This window comes from Kogia breviceps, chromosome 15 (assembly GCF_026419965.1).
Source record: "Kogia breviceps isolate mKogBre1 chromosome 15, mKogBre1 haplotype 1, whole genome shotgun sequence".
In the NCBI taxonomy this organism is placed as follows: domain Eukaryota; kingdom Metazoa; phylum Chordata; class Mammalia; order Artiodactyla; family Physeteridae; genus Kogia; species Kogia breviceps.
The window spans coordinates 47,648,063-47,675,998 of record NC_081324.1 but is presented as its reverse complement, the minus strand read 5'-3'; the positions used below and the strand labels follow the sequence as shown (position 1 = coordinate 47,675,998).

Genomic DNA, 27,936 nt, shown 5'->3' with positions numbered 1-27,936 from the left:
GCGAGTGTCTACTGCTTGCCAGGCACCGTGCTAGGGGCACAGCAGTGAGCAAGGCAGCACCCTGTGGTCCACAGTGTAAGATAAATCAACAACGGTGAAGGAGGATTGGTCTGTGCCCTTTGCCCCTTTCCCTACTCTAAACGATGAATAAAGCTAATGGGGCTCTGTATGAGGCCCCTCTAAGCTCCAGTAACCCCACTTTGAGAAAGATGGCTGCTTACCGAGGGTGGGAAGGAAGGTATGAGAGCTGGTGTGGATTTATTAGGATTCTTTGGGCTGCAGGTGACAGAAGCCCAAGTTGAGCCTATAGGGGTTCAGAATATGTCACCCCCAAATATGTCACTTTGGCATGTTGATTATTTTGAATTAAACGTACTTGAGAAATAGCTGGTACAAGAGGGACCCTCTGACCCTCCTTTGTCCCCCTGAAGCAGGAAATAAATCTCCCCTGTGAAAGGTCCCTTCCCTGTCCCAGGAGGGCAGAAGGCATCCTTATCACCGGAGACAGGGAATTCAGGGCAGAGAAGGCTGTATAAACAAACCTTGTTACTTCTTTACCAGTCTTCTACCCCAACCCCAAAGAATTCTGTCATGTCAATTCTTCATGTTCAATTCATGTTAATTCTAAATGTATTGTTACTTTGTCTAAAAGGTGTAAAAGCTTCCCGCCTTGGCCACTTCTTTTAGAGTCTCATATTTTTATGGGGCTCCAATATGTATGAAATTACCTTCGTTTTTCTCCTATTAATCCATCTCATGTCAATTTATTAGACCAGCCAAAGAAACAAGAAAGGCAGAGGGGAAATTCTTCCACCTCTATAAGCCACCTTAAATACCCCAGGCAGAAACAGTCCTGAATCTTGGGAGAAGCTGATACAGGAACTCAAACACTCTCTGAGGCTCTCCCCTCAGCTCAGCTCCTCTCCTCCCAACTGCCCTTCTCTACTCTCTCCAGCCTGGCCCACGTGGTAGGAAACAGCCACTTGAGCTTCTGAGTTTTGCATCTTATCGTCCAGGCACTCAGGGCCATTCTCGCAAAATGTCAAGAAAGGGAATCATCAGCCAAGCTTGAATCAGCCACCCATTCCCTAGACTCGTAATTCATGGTGACCAGTGATGTGCGGTGTCCTAGGGATGATGGGCCTAGCGTTGGCCAGGTGCCAACAGACCAAACGAAGGGTCCCATTGTCAAGTGGCTACACTTTCTGCTACACTCTGTAGATGGTGTGGGAGAGGAGGAACGAACGAAACAGAGGCAGGGGTGGCACCCAGAAGAAGGGTGAGTGCTGGGCTGAAGCAACAGCACTATTGTTTACCTGTACTCAGAACATATTTGGAGAACAGATACATTCAATTGATTACTAGATTTTTAAAAAATCTACATTGATGGGATCAACTCTGTAGCAAAGCTTGGCCACTGAACGTTATTCAAATTCAGAAGATTCTAAGCAACTTTGACCATTACTCCTTCATGTCTAGTCGTCCTGCTTCTGGGGGGCGGGGCATACACAGGGGGCAGCTCCCAGGAAGACAGGAGACTTAGAAGGCAGAGTAGAGAGTTAAAACAGAGTTCATTGGGAGGGGCAAGTTATAAGTAGCTGAGTGGCTAAGAATACACATGGGATTTGGAGAGCACTGAGAGTACATAACGAAGTGAGAATTGACATCAGGATCTGAAAGTGGGTGATGGGTGTCTGGATGGACACTGGTGACCAACATACAAATTCCCTGTCCTTGGGAACTTGTATTGTGAGAGGTAGAGCATATGTAAATAAACAAAAAGAATAATTACAGATAGAATAAGTGCCATGAAATACATTTTAAGAAGTAATAAATAACAGGTGCTGGGAGATAAACCATCAGAGGATATCAACTTTACATAAGAAGCTGAGAGAAGGTGATATTTAAGCTATACCCTGAAGGATAAGGAAAACCAGCAATGGAAACAGTGAAGGAAAACACATTCCAGGAGGAGGGAGCAGCTAAGTCAACTGAGATGGGAAAAAATCATGGAAAAGGAAGATGGGAGATGGCAGTGTCCAGAGGTAGGCGGAGGGAGTAGGTGTTTATTTGATTAAAAAATGGTTGCAACCTTCGTCAAAACCAGAGGAAGTAACTCAAAGAAGTGACTTTTAAAAGAAAAGCAATTTTATTTTCCTGAGGATATGATGGACAGTAAGCATAAAGTCCTTCCATGTTATAAGTGCCTTTGCTCCAGGTCAGGTATACAAAGATCCCCTGGGGGAAAATAGAACTTCAATACAGCAACATCAAAATCAGGAAAAACAGCCTGATTTCAGAGGAAGAGAATACACTTTCTCATCAGAGAGGCTCAAGAGAAAAGAATTATGCCAAACCAGTCTAAAAGCAAAACTCGTAGTGAGGTGGATGGACCTGGAGTCTGTCATACAGAGTGAAGTAAGTCAGAAGGAGAAAAACAAATACCGTATGCTAACACATAGATATGGAATCTAAGAAAAAAAAATGTCATGAAGAGCCTAGGGGTAAGACGTGAATAAAACACAGACCTACTAGAGCATGGACCTGAGGACACAGGAAGGGGGAAGGGTAAGCTGTGACGAAGTGAGAGTGGCATGGACATATATACACTACCAAACATGGGGTGGATAGCTAGTGGGAAGCAGCCGCATGGCACAGGGAGATCAGCTAGGTGGTTTGTGACCACCTAGAGGGGTGGGATAGGGAGGGTGGGAGGGAGACACAAGAGGGAGGGGATATGGGAACATATGCATATGTATAACTGATTCACTTTGTTGTAAAGCAGAAACTAACACACCATTTTAAAGCAATTATACTCCAATAAAGATGTCAAAAAATAAATAAATAAAAGCAAAACGTATTTATAGGCCACAAAATATATTTAGTTTGGAAAAAAGCAAGATGGAATCTTGTTAGAAATATTAAACCAAAGCATGGAGGCCAGTTTGTCTATGAGGTCCTGAATCAATTAATTGTCCAAGAGAACAATAAGGTGGCTTTACTTTGCCTAAAATCAGAAGCTTGTAGCTACTACTTATCATTTTCATAGAAACACAAGAATGTTAAAACATAACCTGGGCCTATTGATGTTTATTGTACTTTTGCAAAAGAAAAAAATTAAAAGTAGCCATCTGTTTTGGCAATCTTGCCATTGATAACAGCATTGAATATCTGAATAAAGCCCTGGCTTACAGAAAGTTCACATCATTGACCAAAATGAACATACTTTTCAGGCCAATTATTTTTGGGATCAGAGTCCTATAGAGCCTGGATTGGTGACAATGAGTTTTGAAAAGGTGGGATTATAGCTATGTGATTCTTTCATATGCTAGGTATGATAATTTATAGCTAAACAATTGACTTTAGATTCTAATGTTGAATTCTAAACCAAATTCAGATATCAGTACTTATTTATTCAGAAATAAACTAGTAGGAATCAGAAAAAATGTCATTAGAGGTATGAAAGAAAAGTCAAATAAGTTTTTGTTTAAGGTAAACATGTAAAAATATTATCAATTCATATCTAAAACATTACAGGTCCTGCCAAAGCATTCTTGAAAAAAGAAAAAAGCTGGAACAAAGCTATATTACAAAGCTATAGTGACTAAAACTGTATGCTATTGGCATTAAAAATAGACACATAAATCAATAGAATAGAATAGAGAGCCCAGAAATAAACCGCTACATATTAATTTACAACAAAAGAGCCAAGAATATATAATGGGGACAAGACAGTCTCTTCAATAAATGGTGTTGGGGAAACTGGACAGCCACATGCAAAAAAATGAAACTGGACCACTATTTTACACCATACACAAAAATTAACTCAAAATGTATTAAAGACTTGAACGTAACACCTGAAACCATAAAACTCTTAGAAGAAAACATAGGCTGTAAGCTCCCTGACATAGATCTTGGAGATAATTTTTTGCCTCTGACTCCAAGAGCAAAACAACAAAAGCAAAACTAAACAGGTGGGACTACATCAAACTAAAAAGCTTCTGCATGACAAAGGACACTGTCAATAAAATGAAAAAGGCAACCTACTGAATGCAAGAAAACATTTGCAAATCATATATCTGATAAGGGGGTAATATCCAAAATATATAAGGAACTCATACAACTCAATAGCAAAGACCAAACAATCTGATTAAAAAATGGGCAGAAGATCTGAATAGATGTTTTTCCAGAGAAGACATACAGATGGCCAAAGGTACATGAAGATGCTCTACAGGGCTTCCCTGGTGGTGCAGTGGTTGAGAGTCCACCTGCCGATGCAGGGGACACGGGTTCATGCCCCGGTCCGGGAAGATCCCACATGCCGCGGAGCGGCTGGGCCCGTGAGCCATGGCCGCTGAGCCTGCGCGTCCGGAGCCTGTGCTCCGCAATGGGAGAGGCCGCAACAGTGAGAGGCCCGCGTACCGCAAAAAAAAAAAGAAAAAAAAAAGATGCTCCACATCATTCATCATCATGAATGATCATTCATCATCATCATGCAAATCAACACCACAATGAGCTATCACTTCACACTTGTTAGAATGGTTACCGTCAAAAAGACTAGAAATAAGCATTGGTGAGGATGTGGTGAAAAGGGAACCCTCATGCACTGTTGGTGGGAATGTAAATTGGTGCAGCCACTATGGAAAACAGTATGAAGGTTCCTCAAAAACTTAAAAAGAGAACTACCATATGATCTTGCAATTCTACTTCTGGGTTTTTATCTGAAGAAAATGAAAACACTAACTCAAAAAAGATACAGGAACTCTTAAGTTCACTGCAGCTTTATTTACAATACCCAAGATATGGAAACAACTTAAGCGTTTACTGAAAAATGAATGGATAAAGAAGATTTGTGTATATATCTATATATATATATATATATATATATATATATACACAATGGAATATTATTCAGAGATTAAAAAATGAAATCTTGTCATTTGTGACAATGTGGATGGACCTTGAAGGCATTACATAAAGTGAAATAAGTAAGACAGAGAAAGACAAATACTGTATTATTTCTCTTATACATGGAATCTAAAAACAATAAACAAAAAACAAAACAAGCTCACAGAGACAGAGAACAGATTGGTGGTTGCCAGAGGTGGGGGGTGGAAGGGTGGGAGAAATGGGTGAACTGTATTTTAGTTTTTGTTTAAATAAATTTGTTTCCTTTTAAAAAATTTAAAAACTAAAAAATACTGGTCCTGAATAATAATGTTCAGAAGTTGTCAGATAGATTTTTACAATGTATATAAATCCAGGGAACAATTTTAGTTTGGAATAGTTAAGACTAAACTTTTTTTTTTTTTTTCAGTAGAAAGAAGGATTTATTATTACTTCCAGCAAGTAAGGAGGATACTGGGTATCTTTCCCAAAGCAGTGTCTCCGAGACTAAACTTGATTCTGGAATATCTCAAAAAAAGAAATAAGCTATTCAGTGGGATGTTTAATTTTCACTACTTTATATATTTGAAAATATGTGTAAATAACTTTTCACTACTTGATAGGGGATTTTATTAGATATATGTATTTCTAACACAGGTTTCATACGATAATAGAATACATCATATTTTAAAATAAATATAAAGTAAGTGGTTCAGAGGAGAGTTGGCCAGGATTATCGCTTCATAAAATGGTTAAAAAATCTGGGATTTCGGGCTTCCCTGGTGGCGCAGTGGTTGAGAACCCGCCTGCCGATGCAGGGGACACGGGTTCGTGCCCCGGTCCGGGAAGATGCCACATGCCGCGGAGCGGCTGGGCCCGTGAGCCATGGCCGCTGAGCCTGTGCGTCCGGAGCCTGTGCTCCGCAAAGGGAGAGGCCAAAACAGTGAGAGGCCCACATACCACAAAAAAAAAAAAAAAAAATCTGGGATTTCATTTGCCATGAAAATGATGAGGCCAGGCCACGGAGGAAGGATGAGCCTCATGCAGTGCCGGCCAGGATCCAATGAGGATGATGAGAAGCAGAAGTTAAGGAGGCGAATTCATGGAAATTCACCTCCTTAACTTAATACAGCCACCTCCTTAGAAAGTACCATAATACATGGTGCTTTCTAAGGAGGTGGCTGTACAGCTGAGTGGATGCCTTAGGAAGTAGTGGCTTCTTTGTCCCCATAAATACTCAAACACAGTCTATGTAATCATTTGGCTGGATGCTGGAAAACCTACGGAGACATTCTTTATCCACCTGTCCGACAATACTGTTGAGCACCTAACAAATACATGTTCCACGCTGTGGAACGAGGACACGGCAATAGGTGAAACAGACAAGATCTCTGTCCTCGTGGAGGTTGCAAAACAGTTAACGGATACAGACAATTAATAAGTAAATCAACAGATAATTAAACAAGGCAATTGCTAATTATGACCATTTCTCCGACGGAAATAAATAAGATGGTGGGAGAGGCTGATGGATGGACTGTGGGGTGATCAAAGTAGGTGACATTTGAGCTAAGCCCTGACAGGTGACAGCTGGAAGAGCATCCCAGCTTCTGAGACTGTGAGAGAGCTGAGTTAACCCAGGGCTTAGTTTGGTAGAAAAATCGAGGTAAAGCTGGGAACACTGGCAAGGGAATGAAGGTGAGGCTCTGGAGCAGGAGGTGGCTCTGCCCACAGCTTTGTGGGCCCAGGGAGAAGATTTTGCTAAAGGGAATGAGCTATCACGGAAAAGTTTTAAACAGGGGAGTGATGTCATTGGATTTATATTATTAAAAAATAGGTGGTGTACAAGATAATCTTTAAATTTTTTTCTAAAGCTAAGATTCTGACTCTGTTAAGATGGGGTCTTCCCCCGTCTTATTGCATATACAGAACAATTATGTACCACACCTTCTGGTATTTGTTCTGTTTAGCAGTAGCAGTCTACCTAGAGAAAGAGCACCAAATTGCAAATTTCAGCAGGAGCTGGGGAAAAAAATGAGCCACTGTTGTGATTTATCCTGAGATGGCCCTCCTCATTACTGCATCTTCCCCAGACGGGTACCTGTTCTGCTTGGATCTGGTCCTCTGCATCTGCTGACCCTGCCCCCACCCCTATGTCGCTCCTTTTAACACTTTTATCTGGTCAGCAGTCCCATTACTGACAACTGATTGGGCTCTTTCTCCTGGTCTTTACTCATTATTTTACCTCATAAAGAAGGGCCTATCTCCTTCCTGTCACAATGGACTGTCCTTCTGTACCAAAGCCTTAGCCTGGACTCAAGACCATTTTCTCCCTTACAATCCATGAGACTATAGTCTCCTTGAGAACAGGGGTTACATCTGGTTCTCTGTTGGCACCTCCGATTGTTAGGTCTTCAATAAACGCTGTTGAATGAATGAGTACCCTGACCTTAGGCAGACCTGAGATAGTCCTGGGCCCGAATTCTCCTCTCTGCCACTCAATCCCATCTCTCCCTATCCAGTGTCTACATTGTGAAACACGATGGCTCTGTGCCAGTTAGAGTCTCCCAACTATTTTAACCAGAGCTGGAACTGAGCCTTCTTTTTTTCTTTTTTCCTCTTGATCAGTCAAGGCACAAGCTTGGGGTTGTTTTCCTGAATTGTGGCTGAGTCTTCACTGGGATAACTCAGAAAAAGCAAGTCTGCAGATGCTCTGCATCATTTCCAGGATCATAATAACAGCTCACATTTATTGGGCACTACTGCTTGCCAGGCACCATGCTAAGTGCTTTGCAGGCATTGTCTCCTTTGATCCTCACTGCAACCCTATATGGAAAACATTATTATCCCCCTTTTACAGATGAGAAAATCGAGGCTTAGAGAGGCTAAGTGATTTGTCCAGAGTTAACAAGGAGAGCTGAGATTTTCAAATTTCCTCTGAATGTAAAACTTGCACTCCTAACAACTAGGGAAAAGAAATATACAAAATAAAGTTCATAATAATACAACCACATACTGAAAATTAGCAGAGAAATGCATAATTTAATTGATGATGGTATTGAAATGGATGCTCATATGAAACTGTTGTATAATTGGATAGAATATCATTTCTCTGACACATTTTTCCTCTCTGCCTCCAAAAAGATCTTGTCTATTCATAATCTTTTACTAGCACATCGGAGCATACTTAACACTTTTTTTGTAATCCTAAAGCATTTTATTTTAATAAGAAGAAGCCCAGGAAAACTAGGGAGTTATAGAAAACAGTCTGTATCTTACTGAATTTTAAAAGCCTCAAAAGAAAAAAGGTATGAAAAGAACCTAAGAGTTCTTACATACAACTGAAATGTATGAGTTTAAACCATCCAAAGCTTAACATTTGCTCTACTTACAGAGGATCTCTGGAACCAAAACATCTTCCAAAGTTCTGTGAGTGACAGTTTTAAAGTGTCCAAAACCCAGATTTTCCAATTTTTAACTTAACATCAAAGCATACATTCAGATATTTTCTGATTTAGAGAGATCGCCTTTAAAAATGCCTGATGTTATATGAAACACATATAAAATACATAGGGACCTGTCTACCTAGAAAACTACAGAATTACAACCTACGACACTAACCTAGTATAAGGCAGAACTCCAGATGAAGTCTTATTGAAGAATAATAAAATGTTTCTTCAGTAGAATAGTTATCTAAAGGAATCCTGGTTCTAACGTTTATACTCACTGTCATGAGTAGATTGTGAAATATTACAAAATTCATTTAGGCTATATTGAGAATCAGAGAAAGTACTTCTAGCAAATCACAGAAATTAAGAGAATAAACGGTAAATGTTTTACCAGTCCATATTCACTGAGGAAAATAATTTCCCAACTTGGAAAACTTATGAACTCAATTAAGAAAAATAAAAATTAGAAAAAAAGAATCCAACTTGCAGAAGAGATTATACACTTATGAACTTGTAAACATGGCTTAGGTTTACCAAGTCAGTGATTTTAAAACGTCTGTACTGATGCTACGGCATGTATCATATATGTTTATTTTATCTGCTTTTTTTGATTAGGAGGCTCTTTCAGGGCTCACCAGGCATAGGAGAACCTGGGCCTGGATCATACTTTGAAAATGCTTAGCTTTGTACCTTTTGGCAAGTCACTTAAAGTTTCAGTTTAATCAGTTGCTTCATGTGTGCTCTAGGGGGTAATAATATTCACCTTTTCCCCCTCATAGAAGCAATACATAGGGTAGAGGCATGGACTTCAGAGAGATACAACCTGGGTTTGAATCCTAGCTTTCCCTCCGTACCTCAGCCCACTCCTGTGGGGCCTTAGCTAACTTCCTCATCTACCTGAGCCTTAGTTTCCTCATCTACAAACTTAGAATAGTACCTCCAGTGAGATGTCTACAGGGTAAGAGAAAATACATGTAAACATTTGGCACTTAGTAAGCTTTCCATCAACTGTAGCTACTGATGTTTGTGGACACATTTTGTAAATTGCATTGTATATGTCAGGTTATCATATGACTTGGCTGTTTCCTCAGAAGTCATGTAGTTTCTTACGGGCAGACTAAATCTCAACATTTCTCCATTAGTCTGTATATAGGAATATATTTTCTTTTACGTAGTGGAGCTTTGTTGTGATACTTTTCTTGGGAAATCTATTATGAGACTATGATGTTAACAAACCTCCCAATAATGAGATCTCTTTGATTCTTCCTTCTCTGCTGCGTTCCAGTCTATAGTCTACAGTGAGTTTTTCATCTATTCACTCATTCAACAAACACCTACTGAAGGCTTACTATGTGACAAGATCTATGCTAGGAATTATATTGCAAAAGGAATCAGCCTATTTATTTTATCACAGATAGTTTCATTCAATATTATCAGTTAGTATGATAAAATATTGCAGTGATATAGAAAACAGAAAATATTATAGTTTCTATAAACTAATGGGAATTAAGAATAAGTTTGGACAATATGTTACATATTCTCTAGAAAATAATTATATGCAAATTCTTTTCACAAGAGTTACCGTATAAATTAAATAATTCCAAAGTGTCTGTGAGGCTAAACCAAGGATAGGAATTTTAAAATGGAAACAACTTTTAAAATCATCATTATTTAAGACAGTATGGAATTATCTTTCAGGGTAGATTCCTTTTTAAAAAAAAAAAAAATCTTTATTGGAGTATAATTGCTTCACAATGGTGTGCTAGTTTCTGCTCTATAACAAAGTGAATCAGCTATACATACACATATATCCCCATATGTCCTCCCTCTTGCGTCTCCCTCCCACCTTCCCTATCCCACCCCTCTAGGTGGTCACAAAGCACAGAGATGATCTCCCTGTGCTATGCGGCTGCTACCCACTAGCTATCTATTTTACATTTGGTAGTGTATATATGTCCATGTCACTCTCTCACTTCGTCCCAGCTTACCCTTCCCCCTCCCCATGACCTCAAGTCCATTCAGGATAGATTCTTAAGTGCTTTATATCTAGAATAATTTTAAAATGGGCCACAGTTGGAAACAATTAAGGAATAGTTCTATTTTTATTTTATTTTTCTTAACAGTCATAAGCCATAGGCTATTTCTACTAACGGAAAACAACCAAATTTCACAACACCTATGTGTATATATTTCTATGATGTTCTAAAACTTTTCCTTGCATCATTATAAACATAATCCATTTTAACAGTAATTGAGTGCCTCCAACGTACAGCAATTACAAACTGAATGATGAGTATACAAGATAAGTAGAGTAGGCAGCAACCAGTGGACCAAAGCTGGCCTACCAGCTGTTTTTGTAAATAACAGTTTTATTGGAACACACCCTGATTCATTTGTTTACATAATAATCTTTGGCTGCTTCTGGGATCCGTTGGCAGAGTTGAATAGCTGTGATAGAGACGACATGGCCTGCAAAGCCTAAAGTATTTTCTATTTTTTTCCTGAAAAGGTTTGCTAACTCTTGCTTTATATTAAAGGTATGGAAGAGTTTCTACACCAACTGGAGTATCAACACAAAAATTAAAAAGGAATTAAAAGAGAGAGTTTGCTATATATTCAGCTCTCTTTAGGCTTGTGCTCAATGCTTAGTAGACACATCAAAGGTAGGATAAATGAGTAGACAAATTCTCTACAAGCAGTCTTTGCTGAGCCAAAGGGCTAATGAGCTACTTGCCCACGATAACAAAAATTCCAAGCAAATGCTCCCCAGAAATGTATAACCATCCTTTCTCTGGGGAGCTGGAGGTTTTATTTTGTGTCTAATGCTCTGTGTTGTTGGAAATATTGTGATTTTGTATATATCTATAAACACCATAGCTCATTTAAGTTAAAATGACCATTATAATTAAAAATAGGAAAAAACAGTTGAGGTGTTACCTGTGTGTTGTTCTTCAATCCAGACTTGCAAATACATGAAGAAGAGTAGCCCTGCTACTCCAAATATCAGCACTGAGAGGAAGACTTGTTTGGGGTTCATGACCATTTCAGATGGCTGCATCTCTCATTTCTGAACACCACATAGTTTGGTTTTCCACAGAGTCTCGATCCTTTCTTTTTCCTCCTAAGTGCTCGTTCCGTGAAGTAACCTAGAATTTTTGAAAAATCCACATTGTACCTTGCTGATAACATTTCTTCCCAAACATGGTACAAATATACAGTATATCAACAATACTGAGGATTTACATGAACTTTAACACTGAAGACAGAAGAGACTGTAGTTGATGGCCCTAGAATGGCAATTTTCTATTGTTACCTTTATCTTATCTAAGGAATGTGCTATCCTACAGTTAATAAGTAACAGCCTAACATTTAATTAGGGGAAGCATCCCAGACTTCAGCTCTCCTGTATGGTAAAGTCAGGTTCAAGTTATCTTAGAATAGTTTTGAGGGGAAAGAAGACTCTCAGAATAGACTGTTGAGGAAGGGATTTTGAAAAACATGTTTGTAGATAAAGGGGGAAAACACCATTTCATGTCTTAAAAATATATAAAAATTCAAAAATGAAGCGTTCAATCTCTCATTTCCCTCTCCTTGAAAAGTAGTAGGTTTCTCCAACTTAAAGAGTACACTTAAATTCCCTCAAAGGCATAAAAGGATAAATAATGAAAAGGTCAGAGTTCAAGGGCCTCTCCCACAATAACATGGGAGTAGAGAAATCTACCTTGGATTACAGAAATCTACCTTAATAATAAAAGGTTACTTTACTTAAAGAAATATTGAAATGATGTTTTAGAATGATCTCATTTAGTGGAATCCTAACCTTACCTTTTTTTTAATAAGCTCCATCCACTTTTGAGAATTTGATGAAAATATAAACCCTCAAAAATCAGTATGTTTACGGACACTTACTGCAACCCAAGTTAAGAAACCCTGCTCCCTATGAACAGCCGTGCAGATATGCAGTAGCTTGCATGGTGAGCTCACATAGTTAGCAGCCCAGCTAATGAGGCCAAGGTCATGGCTTTGTGTCTAAGGCTGGTCAAAGACCTTAGCTCTGTTCCTTGGCCACGGACCACACCCCCGCCCTTGGGATGAGCTGAATAAATGGTTTCTCACTGCGAGGACATTACATACACTGCTGTGTCTAAAAATTCTCTCTCCTTTCTCTTCAAAGATGCCTCAAAAACTTCTGAAAGAATATGGATTTAGCCTTTTTAAGAGGTGTTTGGTGAGGTGCCAGGTAAAAGTTTAAAAATGCTGTGGGCGACTGCTAGGCTGGTGAAAGGATAATGTTTAGCTATACTTGGCAAAATCAATGTTCACGCAGATGTCAGGCTTCAAAGGTAACCTATGAGGTCAGAATTAGATGTGGATGTGGCAGAATGATCTCGTGATTAGAAAAAAGAAATCCACCAAATGGGTAAAAGTGTTTATGCAAAACAACAATGAGAAGACCTGTTATAAATACATTTTTTTCCTTCATATTTTAATTATACACAGAAGGTCCCAGAGTAAGAGCAGTGATTGTCAGCACTACCTGAGGAACTTTCTCGAATCCACTTCTCTGAGTCCCTTGATGAAGAGACAACGGTTAATGTTTTCACAAGTGCTTTTGAGGATTTCAAGCACTTTCTTGATTTGGGTAGTAGAGGAAGTTTTTAAATAAGTAGAACTGAGAGTATTATTGCACTGCTTACTGGGTGGGGGATACTCTGCTCTTATATTGATTCAGAACTGAAATATTATGGGCTTTCCAAACATATGCAACAAAGAACAGTTCCCGAGGGAGATTTGCAATTTGAGGTGTTCCAGGATTGAATCCCTCAAGGAAAACTCCGAAGGGAAGCCAGGTTTCTCTTTTGTTGATGCTGCAGTTAAACAATGAACAGACACAATTCCTGAGTCCACAAGAAGATTCAGATAGGAGAAAACCAGTTAAACAAAATCTACTATTAACAAAGAAATAGTTGTTTACAAGAAAAAAGAGACTTTTACAATCTGTCTACATAATTAAAACTTAACCCAGATGAAAGAGGATAGAAGAAAACTCATAAATCAGAACGGAGCCAAAGACCTGTGGGAATGGTGGGTGTGAAAGCCAAAAGAAGTACTCCTTGGGGGTTTGCAGAGGAAAATTATTACCTACAATGCTGGAAAAAGATTAAGAATTTGCCCTTCCTTTCTTCAGGAGATGTTGCTAAACTCTGACATATCCTCCTGGGTAAGAAATCGGTAGAAAACCCGTAATTGTTATTATGGCAGATGTGAGTAGAACTGAGCGATTAAAGCCACAAGGCAGAAAGGCAATCTGGTGTAAAACGGAGAGATACGTTTGATTTTCTCCCATCTCAGTCCATTAACCCAACGTTGGCATTCGGAAATGGCTCTCATTAAACAGAGGTGAGGCACTAGGCGCAGCAGTATTGCTTTAAGCAAAACTGAAGGTCAGCTGTGATGGGAAAACACACCTATTTGGAGATCATACATCTACCTCCATGCCTGCGGAAAAAGTGCAGACTACTGGAGATGGAAATTACTTGGAATAATGCTATTTTATGTACCAGCATTATACAACATTTCCACGGTCAAAGGCTTCCTGTATTTTGTACAATCCTTCCTCTGCCCGCTCATACGCACAGTACCTTGTACCTAACAGGTACCCAACAATAGGTTGCACTGAACTGAATTTGGAGCTCCAATAACAAAATACAGGTAATTAATTTTCTAGTTGTATTTGTAAATCCTTAGTCCTAAATTTTGAATGGAGAAATATAGACTATTAAAATACTGAAAGGGTCTATATGACTTTTTCAAAAAGTCCATATTTATTTTTATTTGCATATCCTATGGATTTGTCCCTAATAAATACGAAAATATAAAAATAATTATTTCACTCCGCTATCTCTTTTCCAATGCTTTAAAAATTATTCTTTCAAATAACCATGGTTACTAACAGAAGCATTTTGGGACTTCAGTCTAGCGAAAGATTACAAGATGGAGGCAAGTTATTTAAGAGGAAATTGTGAGCTGTCCAGTTTGGCAGCAGCCTACGATTTTAAGAAGGGAGGTATGGAATTTTAGAAAGGCCAGCTTGGACCTCATTCTGCAGTTTGGTATTGAAAAAGCCCAGAGTCAAGGGACCACCTGTCTCTGCCCTCCGCAGGACCTCGCAGTCCTGCCTCTCCCATAGCAGCCGCCCCGTTCTCCATCGCTTTCCCAAGCACAGACCATCGGGGACAAACTCCCTCAATTACTACCTGCCCCTCGCCAAGTTCACTATCACTGGCCCTGTCCACATCCCTGTGCCTCTACCTCTGATGAACAAGAGTCCTCACTCTTGTCTCCCTCTCTTCTGTGCTGCTGTGAAACGCAGCGGCATCACCTTCCGGAGCCTGGCTCTTATCCTGAACCTCTTTACGCAGTGACTTCTCCCTCTGTAACCCCTCCAGTCATTGCCCCGTTGCTGTCACCCCCAGGCAAGCTTGAAGACAGAGGACTCTACCCTGACTGCCTCAGGTACCTATTTCCCAGCCTTTCTCAACCTGCAGCTACCCAGGAGGCTGGAGAAGATGCGATGAAGCTCCAAAGTTGTGTAGGGATGGAAAATTTAAAATACCCTGAGTTTTTGTTTCGCTTTGTCTGTTTGCTAATCTACTGGGTTGGCCCAAAAGTTCATTCAGTTTTAAGTAATAATAAAAGACACACTTTTCATTTTCATGAAGAACTTGATTGAACAACGTATTCACTAACTGAACGAAACTTTTGACCAACCCGATAGTTCCCTCTTCTATGAATTTCCTGTTTATAGCCCTGTCCATTTTTCTTGTTTCTTTTCTCATTGGATGGAAATTCTTCATCAGTTATAAGGGTTGCAAAAATCTTCCTGTCTGCAACTTCTTTCCTTCCTCCCTCCCTCCCTTCCTTTGCTGGTGCTGTGATTGTTCTATTATGCAGAAGTTTAAAATCAATTTTTATCATTCTTTTCCTTGTTGATCTATCAGCTAGAGTCTTGAAAGAAAACACATGATGTATTCAAAATCATGAAGTTGTGGAGAGTCTAATAAAGGCACAATTTACCAAGATGTGTTCAGGGTTTGGGGAAACCAACAAGAGGTAGAGCAGTCCTCAAGGGCAAGGAACAGCAACCACTCCTAGAAGTGAAGACAGGAAGTAGAGCTATTATTCCTGAGCCTCGAGAGGGGGCTGGAGGTGGGGGAGGGCTGAGGGGGAGCCGTGGCCTATTGTACAAGGACACGGACAGTACACTGTAGCCAGCTGTTACTGGAACCAGAAGAATAACTACCCCATCCTCAATTTCCTCCTGTCCTGAGACTTCCTGCCAGTGACCCACTTGGCAAACCAGACTGACAGCCTGAGGACCAGAGAGCTTTTTTATGTAGCACATTCCCGTGAGCTTCCTCAACCACAGCACAGGGAGGAGACAGTGGAGATGGACAACATCAAGCTCAGTTTGTGCTTTTGAGGAGTTTTCTAAGATAATATTCCTTACCTTCAAATAACACAATTATTCTTTCATATCTCCTTCCAAAGGTTTTCAAGTTCTACTCTTCATAATTAGAATTTGAATCCACCTGGAGTGTACTTTTGTGTATGTTGTAGGCAATTCATTTCACATGATAATAACAGCTTATTATTTTACTATTGATTTTTAATGCTGATTTCGTTATATAGCAAGTTCCTATGCATGTTTGTACAAACATATGGGCCTATCTTTGCGGAATGGAAAATGAATCTGATTACTGATCTGATTTTGTTAATGGTTGTTTATTCATTTTACTTTGAGTCACCTTTAGACAATTATATTGCCTAGACAGCTATCATTTCCTTTTAATGTCCAAATTTATAAGCACAGAGTTATTCAGAGGATTTTCTTATGATTTTAAAGATATCTTTCATAGCTGTAAATATAGCCCCCTTTTCATTCTCAATACATGTATTTGTGCCTTTTCCCTTACTTTCTTTGAACAGTCTTGTTAGAGAGTTGTCTGTTTTATTTAAAAGTATATTGTAATTCCTCTCTATTGTTTCTTGTTCTCTATTTCTTCTCTTATCTCATTTCTTCCTTCATTCTACCTTTTTTCTTTAGGGATATCTGTTGTTTTTCTCTCCCAAAGTTTTTGAATTGAAAATTAATTCCTGTATATTATATCTATTTTATAAAACACATTTATGTAAGCCCACTAATTTCCTCCAAAACTACTTTTGTGGCATATCACATACTTTCACATTAGTACTTTCATTGTCATCCAGTTCTAAATATTTTTTCATTTAAATTATCATATATTTATGTCTCGTTTGTTTTTAAAATGGGTTTTCTCCTTCTTCTTTAGTTTCCCTAAAATTTTCGAATCCTCTCTGTTCCTCTTTCTGCTTTCTTCGAATCTACAAATTTTATTCCTGTTAGCTAAGCAGCACTTTAAATATTTTTTAAAAAGTACCTTCTTAACAATAAGTTTTTCTAGTAAAGTTTACAGTTTTCACAAGAACTTTAGCATGCTTTAAATACTCATTGAACAGGGTTTCCTCCCCCTGGTCATGTTTGAGATTTTCTATTTAATTTCAATCATTTAAAAGATATATTTATTATTAATTATTAAATAATTAATTAAACTTATTGGTATTTTATCAATTTCTGTGTTCAGTATTAATTAGCCTGTGTCAGACTTCCCACTCACAGAACTGTAAGACAATGCATTTGTGCTATTTAAGCCACTAAATTTGCTGTGATCGTTACAGCAGCAAAGAAAACTAATATAGTACATTACTATTACAAAGTAATTTTAAAGGAAGACAGTTTGTGAAATTACTATGAATGGGTACAATAATACTGATCTTTTCAAATAGTTTTCACATGGTTTCTCAGGCCTAGTGTTTCATGGTCTATTCCTGTAATAGCTCCATTGTTCAACGTGTTTTGTCATACAGAACATAGAAACATATTCCTTCACCAGACACTAATTTGTAGGTGCTTCCTTATGAATTTTGTTGCTTTGATTTCCTGTGTAATTTGTTTAACAGGTACCTTCAACTTTTAGCTATTGTAATTAAACTTTAATTATAATTAAGGTTTCTAAAAAGACAAGGCTTTGCCCTTATATTCTTTTAGAAGAAAAAGTTTTAAACTCATATTTTACATTCTAGTGTTCAGTGTAGAGTTTTCTGTTTTAGTGTGGTTTTTGCAACAATAGTCTGTCTTTAAAGACTGCACAAGACTAAAACCAAAGGGCCTTGAAAATATTTCTTTGTATTAAAGAGGGGAAAAATAAAAATACCCATACAGATTATTGTTGAATGTATTGTTCATCTCATTTCTCATTTTTACTTGTTCCCCACTCTAAAGATGTCAAAGTGTTAAATATGGATGATACAGAAATAGTGTTATTTTTACATTTGTTTAAGCACAGTCACAAGAATTTGTAGCATGTATTTATATGTCAGTCAGGAACCACCAGGATCACATTCAGGAAAACATAAGGTAAATACAGCATCAAATTCTATTTCATTAAAGGGTCCTATGAAGATAGAGGGAGTCCTTAAAAAGATTTTGGAGTCCTGAAACAAGGAAATGGCAATTTGAGTGATCATTTCTAAGATGACTTGAAGGAGTTATCAGTGAGGGATTATGTCAAATAAAATATGTGATAACTACAGATTGGATAAGGGGGAGGGCGGTCAGCAACTCAAATGAAATGACTGAGTTTTAGTACCATAGTAGTTTATAATATAACCCAAGAAGTGTTAAATAAAAGATGGCTTCCACAACCTAAGAGTCCATCAGCTGATAAAGAAGATGCAGGGTGTGTGTGTGTGTGTGTGTGTGTGTGTGTGTGTGTGTGTGTATACATACATATATATATATATGTATGTATACACACACACATACACATAATGGAATACTACTCAGCCATTTAAAAAAATGAAATATTTTTGCAGCAACATGGACGGACTTGGAGGGTATTATGTGAAGGGAAATAAGTCAGACAGAAAAAGACAAATACTATATGATATCACTTATATGTGGAGTCTAAAAAATACAGCAAACTAGTGAATATAACAAAAAAGAAGCAGGCTCACAGATACAGAGAACAAACTAGTGGTCACCAGTGGGGAGCGGGGAGGGGCAATACGGGGGTGAGGGTGGGGGGCACAAACTATTGGGTGTAAGATACGCTTAAGGATGTATTGTACAATATGGGAAATACAGCCAATATTTGGTAGTAACTGTAAATGTAAAGTAACCTTTAAAAATTGTATAAAAAATTTAAAAAAAAATTTTTAAAGATGGCTTCCAGTCCACAATTGGGATCAACTGTGGTGTAACCAAAAGAAAAGGGCCACACTCCCCTTGGAGGCTCTAGGGGAAAATCCTTCCTTGCCTCTTCTGACTTCTAGTGGCTGCAATCTCTGCTTCCAACCTCACATAGCCTTCTCCTCTGTGTATTTTATAAGGATATTTGTCATTGGATTTGCCCCCAACCCCAATAATTCTGGATGAGCTTATCTCAAGATCCTTAACTTAATTACCTCCTTTTTCCAGATATGGTTACAGGTTCTGGGAGTTAGAATGTGTACATATCTTTTATGGGGTCACCATTCAACCCAATGAACCAGGCTTTGTCTGGCCATGGTGACTGTTTTGGAGGCCATTTAATCAGAACTAAGCTTAGCGCTCTGGATGGATGGTCATGAGATGTGATATTTTCTTTCTCAGTGACCGTGAATAAGGAAGAACATAGTTCCTGCTGTTGCTGGAAGTCTTCTGGCAGCCCTGATGGAAGCCAGCCTAAAAAACAAGGCATCACAGAGGAAGGTACAGCTGAGAAACCTGCAGAGAAACAGAGGAACAGCTCTGACTAGGCCCTGAAGGTACTCACTTTGCCTCTGAATTTGTAAATTAGGACTTCATAATAAAGTGCCTTTGGGCTTCCCTGGTGGCGCAGTGGTTGGGAGTCCACCTGCCGATGCAGGGGACATGGGTTCGTGCCCCGGTCCGGGAAGATCCCACATGCCCCGGAGCTGCTAGGCCTGTGAACCATGGCTGCTGAGCCTGCGCGTCCGGAGCCTGTGCTCCGCAACAGGAGAAGCCACAACAGTGAGAGGCCCGCATACCACAAAAAAAGAAAATTAAAAAAAATATAAAGTGCCTTTATTTTTCAGTGTATTACAAAGCAATTCTAAGTACAGTGAGAGAACTTAGGAATAAGCTATATTTTGGGTGAAGCAATTTCTGCAAGATAATCAGAAATAAATGAAAAGAACAGTGCTAACATTTATTGAACAGTTTTACATTGTAGCCTCTGTTCTGAGCATTTTATATTGATTATTTAATTCTCACAATAACTCTGTTATCTCCCCAGTCAAGAAATCTGCAGGACTGGCTCACATAACCACATGGTCTGATGCAGAGTTCAGTGGGAGGTGAGGTGAGAGGTGGAGGTGGACGCAGACCACAGAGGGCCTCAGCGTCAACCTAGGGTGACTACAGACACCAGGGGACCAGCGGCAGGTTTGAAGGGAGTGGAAGGATCAGGTCTGCATTGTGGGAGGATCACTCAGAGGCAGTGGGGAGACGGGACGGAAGGTAAAGAAGACCACAGGCATTTGGGAAGAGGACAGCTGCTGGCCAGGAATCCCCAGGGCAGGGATTGGACTGGATTCTATTCCAGTCCAAAAACCTTCTGTCCTTCCATTCACGCACATCCTCTTGTCTTTCATTACTGGAGGCAGTTTATCATAGTGGTTAAGTACGAAGATTCTGGAGCCTGACTGCCAGGTTCAAATCACAGCTTGATGACTTACTAGTTTAGTCACATGGCTTATTCTGTAACCCCTCTGTGCCTCGGTTTCCTCACATCTAAATTGGGGAGAATAAAAGCGTTTACCATGTGAGGTCAACGTTGTGAAATGCTGATACATAAAAGATATTTAGAAGAATACCTGGCCTATAGAGGCTGTCTGTAATATTAAAATGTTAATATCTTTACATTCCAGATGTCCAGCATGGGCGCAGCTACACTGTAATTAATCAATAAATATTTGTTGAAAGATAAGGTATTTTTACTTCAAAAGGCAGTCTGTTTTTCCTGTTAGAAAGGTTTATTCTTTCAATTCAAGCCAATTCCACCCAATCAATAAACATCCATTAGGCTGGAATATGACTAAGGCTCAGTGCCAGACACTGTACGCAAAGCCAAAGGGAGTAAGGTTCAATCTCTGATTCTCATCAGAGAACAGCTGAACCTAGCTCTTTACAACTTGCACAAGTTGGTTTTAGTAGAGTCTTCTAGAACAACTCATAACAAATCTGTTCTCTCCTTTACGTGACAGACTTTCCAATTATTGAAAACAATTATCCTGTCTATCCTTAATCTTTTTACTCCAAGATAAACAATAAATATGGACAATTCCTTCAGCCATTGCTATGGGACATGGTTTAGGAGTCTTCAGTCAATTTAACCATCCTCCTCCAGACACATTTGTGTTTGTTAATGCTTTTCTTTAAATGCAGGGCTCAGAAGTAGAGCATGATTGAACGGATGGGTAATGTTATAAGCATCAGCACCATAAAAATAATAGCTAAACGTGAGGGCATTCACAGATAAAATGGGAGAATAAAACAGGTTACAGGTTAGAGCCTGAGGGATTTCCTTCAGTCCAAACAACAGGGTAATAGAAATATCTTCTTTATAAAAACTTGAAAGAAAGGATTATGAAGTAGGAAACTTGTCATAAAGAACATGCAATTAAGAAACTAAGGCAGGACCTTATTACATGGCAGACTGTAAATGAACAGTTTGTTTAATAAGTAAACACAGGGCAAAGGACTTAAGAAATAACAGGAATGAAACTTAACTATGAAATATGGTCCCCCCAAAAGTGGAAAAAGAAGAGACCAGAAAAGATGACTACACCAAAGTGAAATTGAGGGGAGATCAAAAAGGACTAAAGGATTTTGGGGAGACGAACCGGAAGATGAAAAATTTTTTATTCTAACCATGAGTTTGAAGTGTCAGAAGAGAAAAAGGATATGTGTTTTACTGTAGTGCACAGTAGGTCAAAATAGTTCTAATATATACAAATGTTATTCACATACCCTTGAATCTTAAATAATAATGAAGTACTTTGAGTACTATGTAAACAAGCAATACATGCTAATTTAAATTTTTGTTTTCAGTTTCAGTGATAGCAGGATATGAGTTTTTCGTGTCAACTAAAGGAAGAAGTTGCTTTTCAGGGAGATAGATCAATATATAAAGGAATTACAAAATCTAGTGAGTCTGGTGGGGCATTATAGCTGAGAAAAGTGACATGATTCAAAAATAGGATAATGTAGGAGTGAGTGAGTAAGAGAGACAGAGAGAAAGCCAGATAATTTTAAAAGCTTCATAGCAATATATTTACTTCCAAAAGACCTCAAAAAATAAACAAAATCCAGCATGTAATGAACTATTATGTAGATATAACATTGACATTGAAGATGAATCATTAAAATCACAGAAAAATATTCACGATACCTTCTTAAGTGAAAAGGGCAGGCTATAAAACTGCTGGAACGTGCAGTTTGCTAAACATTGCAGTTCGCCCCCCCAGGTCATGGGTAGAATTGTGTTCTGGCCCTCCTTATGATTGGTGGAGGTTGTGTCACTAGTAAAACAAAACAAAACAAACCAACAACAAACAGACAAGAACAAGCTGGCACCACTGAAGAGGCAACAGGCGGGGACCTCCCTGGCGGTCCAGTGGTTAGGACTCCATGCTCTCACTGCCTGGGGCCCAGTTTCGATCCCTGGTCAAGGAACTAAGATCCTACAAGCCACGGCGGAGTGGCCACACTGCCTCCCCCCAAAAAAAGAGGCAACAGAATGTTAGGAAGTCATTTTGATCTTTGCACTTCTGAGTAAGCAGTAGTTCAAATTAAAATGTTAGCTACAACATAAAACAGAATGGATCAAATTGGTTTTGCAATGTTACTTTTTACAATAAAATAGCAGTATCTGTACTTAATTAATGTCTAATAGTTAAGACGACTTCTAGAATGACAAATTCCTGTGACAAATAACTTAGACAAAAAGTTTGGCATTGCTTTATATTCAACAAACTGTCTTGATATATTTTCATATTAGTATTTTTATGATGAGACAATAAAACATAGATTGTCTTATTGTTACTATGTTACTTGCTGTTACCTGGATAAAATATATTTTCTATGTTGTCACCTATATATTACATTATTTCTATATTCCCTTTTCTGCTCATCACAGTAACAGTAAAACCCTTGTAAGGGTGTAATATTTATAGAGTATCTTGCTTTCTTATGCCAGATATGTTGGTTAGTTATTTCTATTAATGATTAGCTAGACAGTCAATAACTATTTAGAAGATTGATTTTTCCCCTTCATTATATATTATCTAGACATCTGGTATGCTGCCATTGTATAATGTCTCTTGTAGAAAGGATAACACTACTTTCCATAAAATAGCAAAATTCTAAGGCTAACCTAAACCTCTATAAAACACTAGAAATATATGTATATTCTAAAATAAATATGATTTGTTTCTTAGGGATAGCAAAGTCTGTGAGCCAAGCACTCAAAGCTGGCTTCAAGCAATCTCATGCAAATATTTATTAAATTTTACTACATGGCCTATCTCTTTGCTCTTGTTTCACATTCTAGTCCATCTGTGCTTTGCCTGCAACCATTTAATAGAGAAGCAACATGAAGTAAAACAGCAAAGGTGCTAATCTACAAATCTTGGTTTAAAAATGAAAAATAAATTAAACTTGCAAAAATATCTACTGACAAAAATCATAGAGTAAGCTCTTAAGGCATTTTCAAAGAACACACCTCAAAACAGTGCTCATATTAAAACATCAAAGTAACTGCCAGAAGGTAGTCATTGAAATAAGTATAGTTATATTGAGAAGCTTGAAATGACGCCAACAAAGCAAAGTAGGAATAATATATAACTCTGAAGATTAACATCCCCCCAAAAAGGCAGAAAATACAACAAAATATATAAAAAAAGAATTGTGAGCCTGAAGGATACTACAAAATTATGAATAATTAGTGATGCTTTTAATGCTATTATTGTACTGGTTAATCTGAATTAATTTAGTTAACTAATCAGTGGAGAGTATGTCTAGTTAAATCTAGTAAAGGGACAGACTGAACTCATGAACTCATGTAAGTCCCCTACATACGAACCTTCAAGTTGTGAACTTTGAAAGATGCAAACGTGCATTTGCATGTCCAATCGTGTAAGTTAGTTCACATGTCTGGTGTACATTGTCACGTGCATCCATCCTCTACAAGTGGTTGTGCTTTTGTGTGCTTTACCGTACAGTACTGCTGCTGTGCAACACGAGGAGCTTACTAATGAAAATCTGATGGAATTGGAGGCCCAGAGATAGGACAGAGAGAGACAAGAGGAAGAAGTAACTGAAAAACCAAAGAGATTCACAATGCCGGAAATGGCAACAGGATTTTCTTTATTTGAGGAGGCACTGTTAGTTTTTGAGGACAGGACCCAAATGTAGAATGATACACGAAGGTTGCAGCAGCCATTCAGAATGCAATTTAGTGCTGCCATGTCATCTATGATGAGAAAAAAAGTGCTACTACCCAGACATCACCAGATCATTTTTTCAAGAGGGTAGATAGAATTGAATCCAGCAAGGAACCAGAACCTGTGCCATCAACATCAGGCATGAGTGAAACTGCATCTTGCCCTCCTTCTCCTATTGCTAATGATCCTTCAGCTCTACCATCTCCCACCTCCTCTCCCTCCTCCACTCAGTAACTCTTCTTGCCGGTTCACTTGATGCCAGCCCTGTATGCCAGCTGTTGTGCTGTACTACTGTACTTTTCAAGGTACTGTACTGTAAGATTAAAAATGTTTTCTTTATTTTTTGTTTGTTTTTTATGTATTATTCGTGTGAAAAATATTATAAACCTATTACATTACAGTCCTATATAGCCAATTGTGTTAGTTGGGTACCTAGGTACCTTTGTTGGACTTATGAACAATTGGACTTATGAACGCATTCTTGGAATGGAACTTGTTCGTATGTAGGGGACTTACTGTATTCCTTCTTCAATCTCCTTTAAAACGAAAGCAAAGACAATAGAGAAAAAAAATATGCAAAGATATAAGGGTAGAGATGATTACTAGAGAGAGAGAGAAAGAATAATAAAGTTTTAGAAGATAAATGCAGGCAGAGGAGTGATAATCAGCTTAAAAGATCATGAATGCTGAAATCAAAGAGTATCCATAGATACTAACAAGAAGCAAGATGCTCTGTGTTATAAAACCCAGTAAAGGTACACTAGGTTCCCCAGAAGAGGGAAGGCAAGAGAGAAAGCAATAGATAACCTGAAGAGAAGCAGGGCAAAGAATAGGAAAATAACTAACTAAACTAAACAAAAAAAAATTCAAAAGAACTATAATTTACATCTTTAGAGAGACAAAAAAATTGATTCCATCAAATGGCACAGGACCCTATATTTAATTTTAAAAAAGGAAATCAGAGAGAGAGAGAGAAAAAAAAAGAAAGCTCTTGCAAATGAAAAACATAACCAAACTGAAAACCCAACATATAGGTCAGAAGATACATTAAGATGACTTCTCAGAAGGTAAAGCAGAAGAACAAAAAGATGGAAAACTGGACAAGGAAAAAAAAAGCCAGGAAATAGGATTAATCTAAGAGATTCAAAATCTGAATAATAGAGGTGTTCCAGGCAGCAAGAACTGAGAAGAGAAAAGGAAGGAGACCATTGGTGATATAATTCAAGAAAATCTCAGGGAACTGAAGGACATGAGTTTCCAGATATAAAGGGATCACTGAGTATTTAGCACAATGGATATGAAATAAACACACCAAGGGACATTGTATAGACATTTCAGAACACTAGGAATAAATAAAAGATTCCATGTGTTGCCAGAGAGAAACAAATGGATCACAACCAGATCACATTCAGAGGATCAAGAATCAGAATAACATCAGACTTGTCAGTAGTAACAGTGGAATCTAGAATAAGGCAATGGAGCTAGAATGACTTCAAAATTCTCAAGGAAAATTATTTTCACTTAAAATATTATTAAATGCTACTAAATTCTATCAAAGTCTCAATCAAAGGTGTAGGTAAAAAAAACTTTTTCAGATACATTTTCAAAAAATTCACCTCCCCAAAAGCACAAACCAAGGGAATAAAATAAGAGGAAGAAATAGGATACAGGAAACAGTAGGCCCAGAAAAGGAGAGGGATGACATAAGAGAAATTTCTTAGATGAAAGCTGAAATGAAAGATGAAAGCTGTATACAGGTTTAGAGGGTGAGCAGTGCAAACTGGAGCAGGACAGAGGCATGGGAGAAACTTTTCAGAAAGCTAAAACTTGTAGTCTAGCTGATCTGTCTGAACATCCTGACAGAATATTTAGACAATGATGAAGAGTTTGCCTGAATCAGTGACAAAAATTTAGAACATTAGACAAATGAAAGAGCAAGATACTATTAACTTCAGAAAAACAGAAAATGTAGGAAAGGAAAAAAAGAAGAACAGATTAAACTGCATGGCTAAGCTGTGGCTAACATTTACATAGTCCTGACGACAAAAACACTGAATATGTGTCTAAACAAAATATTATCACTATTGGGAGGACAGAAGGGTTGGGAAGGACAAGTATGAATATGTGTGGTAAGATGAAGGAAAAAGGACTAAATTCTCTTCTATCATGGTGGAAAGTCAATAGGTAAAGCCTAAGACTAAAATATCAAGCTCTAAAATGTGGATACTGTCTAGAGACAATTTAGGGAAGTAAACACCAAAATATGAAAGTTCACGTGACTCATAACAGGTAGGGCCATTATCCAAACTCAGGTTTATCTGTCTTTAAATTGCATGATTTCCACTAAACTTAAGTGTACACTTCAAATAAAACTTACATAGAGTGATGCCAAAATTATGAAATTTATTAAAATTTGCTCAGAATAAGCTAATTTACTTTTTTATTAGTTACCAAAAGTCAGAGTTGACTAAATAAACTGAAAACCTAAGTAAGCTATAAGGGACTACTTGTCTTAAGAAAACATTCCATTTTCCAGCACTGACAAATACTTTTACATTATTTACCCACACATCTTAGGAACTCACAAAAGTGTACATCGACACTGAAATATTCTGGTTAACTGTTAACTGGGCATTCAAGCAACCACAGAGAAATGTCTTTTTTAGGGTTACAAGTTATTTCCTTCTTGCCACTGCAAAATATATCCTCTGAGTTCCTGACCTCTTCATGCCATGATCTGTTGACCATTCTGAAACGTCTCACATCTCTGGCCCCTACTGTGATCTTACTTCAAGCTTTAATGATCTCACCCACTTCTCTTTTTCTTTCCTTGGAGTTCTGCTCTCTTTTCTCTGCTCCATTCCCCATGAAATGATCTAATTTCTGCAAAGATGAAAGCTTAATCCATGCTTCCAGTTCTAATAACTCACCTGTTCTGGTCCCTTTTTTCTAAATGCTGACTGCGTATTCTACCACTCCTCACACTTTTTTTTTTTAACAGGCCCAAGTTTCTTATACGATTGACCCTTGAACAACAAAGGTTTGAACTGCACAGGTCCATTTACAAGCAGATTTTTGTCAATAAATGTAGTACCTGTATTTTCATTTTACAGATCTTAATTAACAAAGTGTGGGGGAAAGTTTGTTCGATTAGAGATCTCAATATGTGGAATCAAAAGAAGTAGAGTTTCAGTCCTGATTTTATCCAAATGGTTTCAGCTTCCTGCCATTCGGTGAATCATTCATCAATTCCTTTACTTTTGAGTCAGAGATAGCAGTATGCAGATTTTTGACTGTGTGGGGGTTGGCACCCCTAACCCTCTTATTGTTCAAGGGTCAAGTGTAATGACTAAAAAGGCCCATCCTTATCTAGCTCTAGACCACTTTTTTAGTTTTATCACTCATACCTCTACTCAAACTCTACTCCCAAGGCAGGCTGAACTATATAAATTCCTAAGAACTAACTGCATTCTCTTTTGTCCCTGGGCACATGTATATTTTCTTCTATTTTTCAGATTCTCCACCAACCTCAAGCTGGTCTTTGATTTTTAGAACTCAACTTTGAAGTGCTACCCATGGTACCCTCATGCCAAACACACTGCCTTAGACATAGTGAATGGGATATCAATATGGGCTGCATAAATGAACAAAAAGCCTTCTGGATAAACAACTTATCTCCATATAATCTCTTCAATTCAATACAAATAATGCTGCCTTACTAATCTTTCTTAAATATTGCTTATTCAAAGTTTTTCCTTTCCTTAAAATATACACATTAGTATATATAAAATAGATGACCAACAAGGACCTACTATATAGCACAGGAAACTATATTCAATATCATATAATAACCCATACTGGAAGGTCTGTCTACTAGGCTCTTCATAAGGTGGTAACTACACCTTTGCAACCTAATTTCCTGCTGTTCTCCAATGTGAAGCCTCCTCTCTGTCTACTGATTCCTGAGCACTCCATGCTAATCTCTACATCCATCAATTTGTTTTTGCTCTTTACT

At 38.2% G+C, this 27,936-nt stretch overlaps 1 protein-coding gene across 2 annotated transcripts in view; it reads right to left on the bottom strand.

Moving 5' to 3' along the window:
• Nucleotides 1-27,936, bottom strand: part of CHST9 (carbohydrate sulfotransferase 9) — a 231,680-nt gene that overhangs the window by 182,160 nt on the left and 21,584 nt on the right. The window contains exon 2 of one of the 2 annotated variants that reach the window (XM_067014820.1): nt 11,271-11,479. In XM_067014820.1, coding sequence (XP_066870921.1) covers nt 11,271-11,391 — 121 coding nt within the window. In that variant the 5' untranslated portion in view covers nt 11,392-11,479. Of the gene's footprint in view, nt 1-11,270; nt 11,480-27,936 lie in introns of those variants that run through there. The other variant, XM_067014821.1, reaches the window with a different exon arrangement.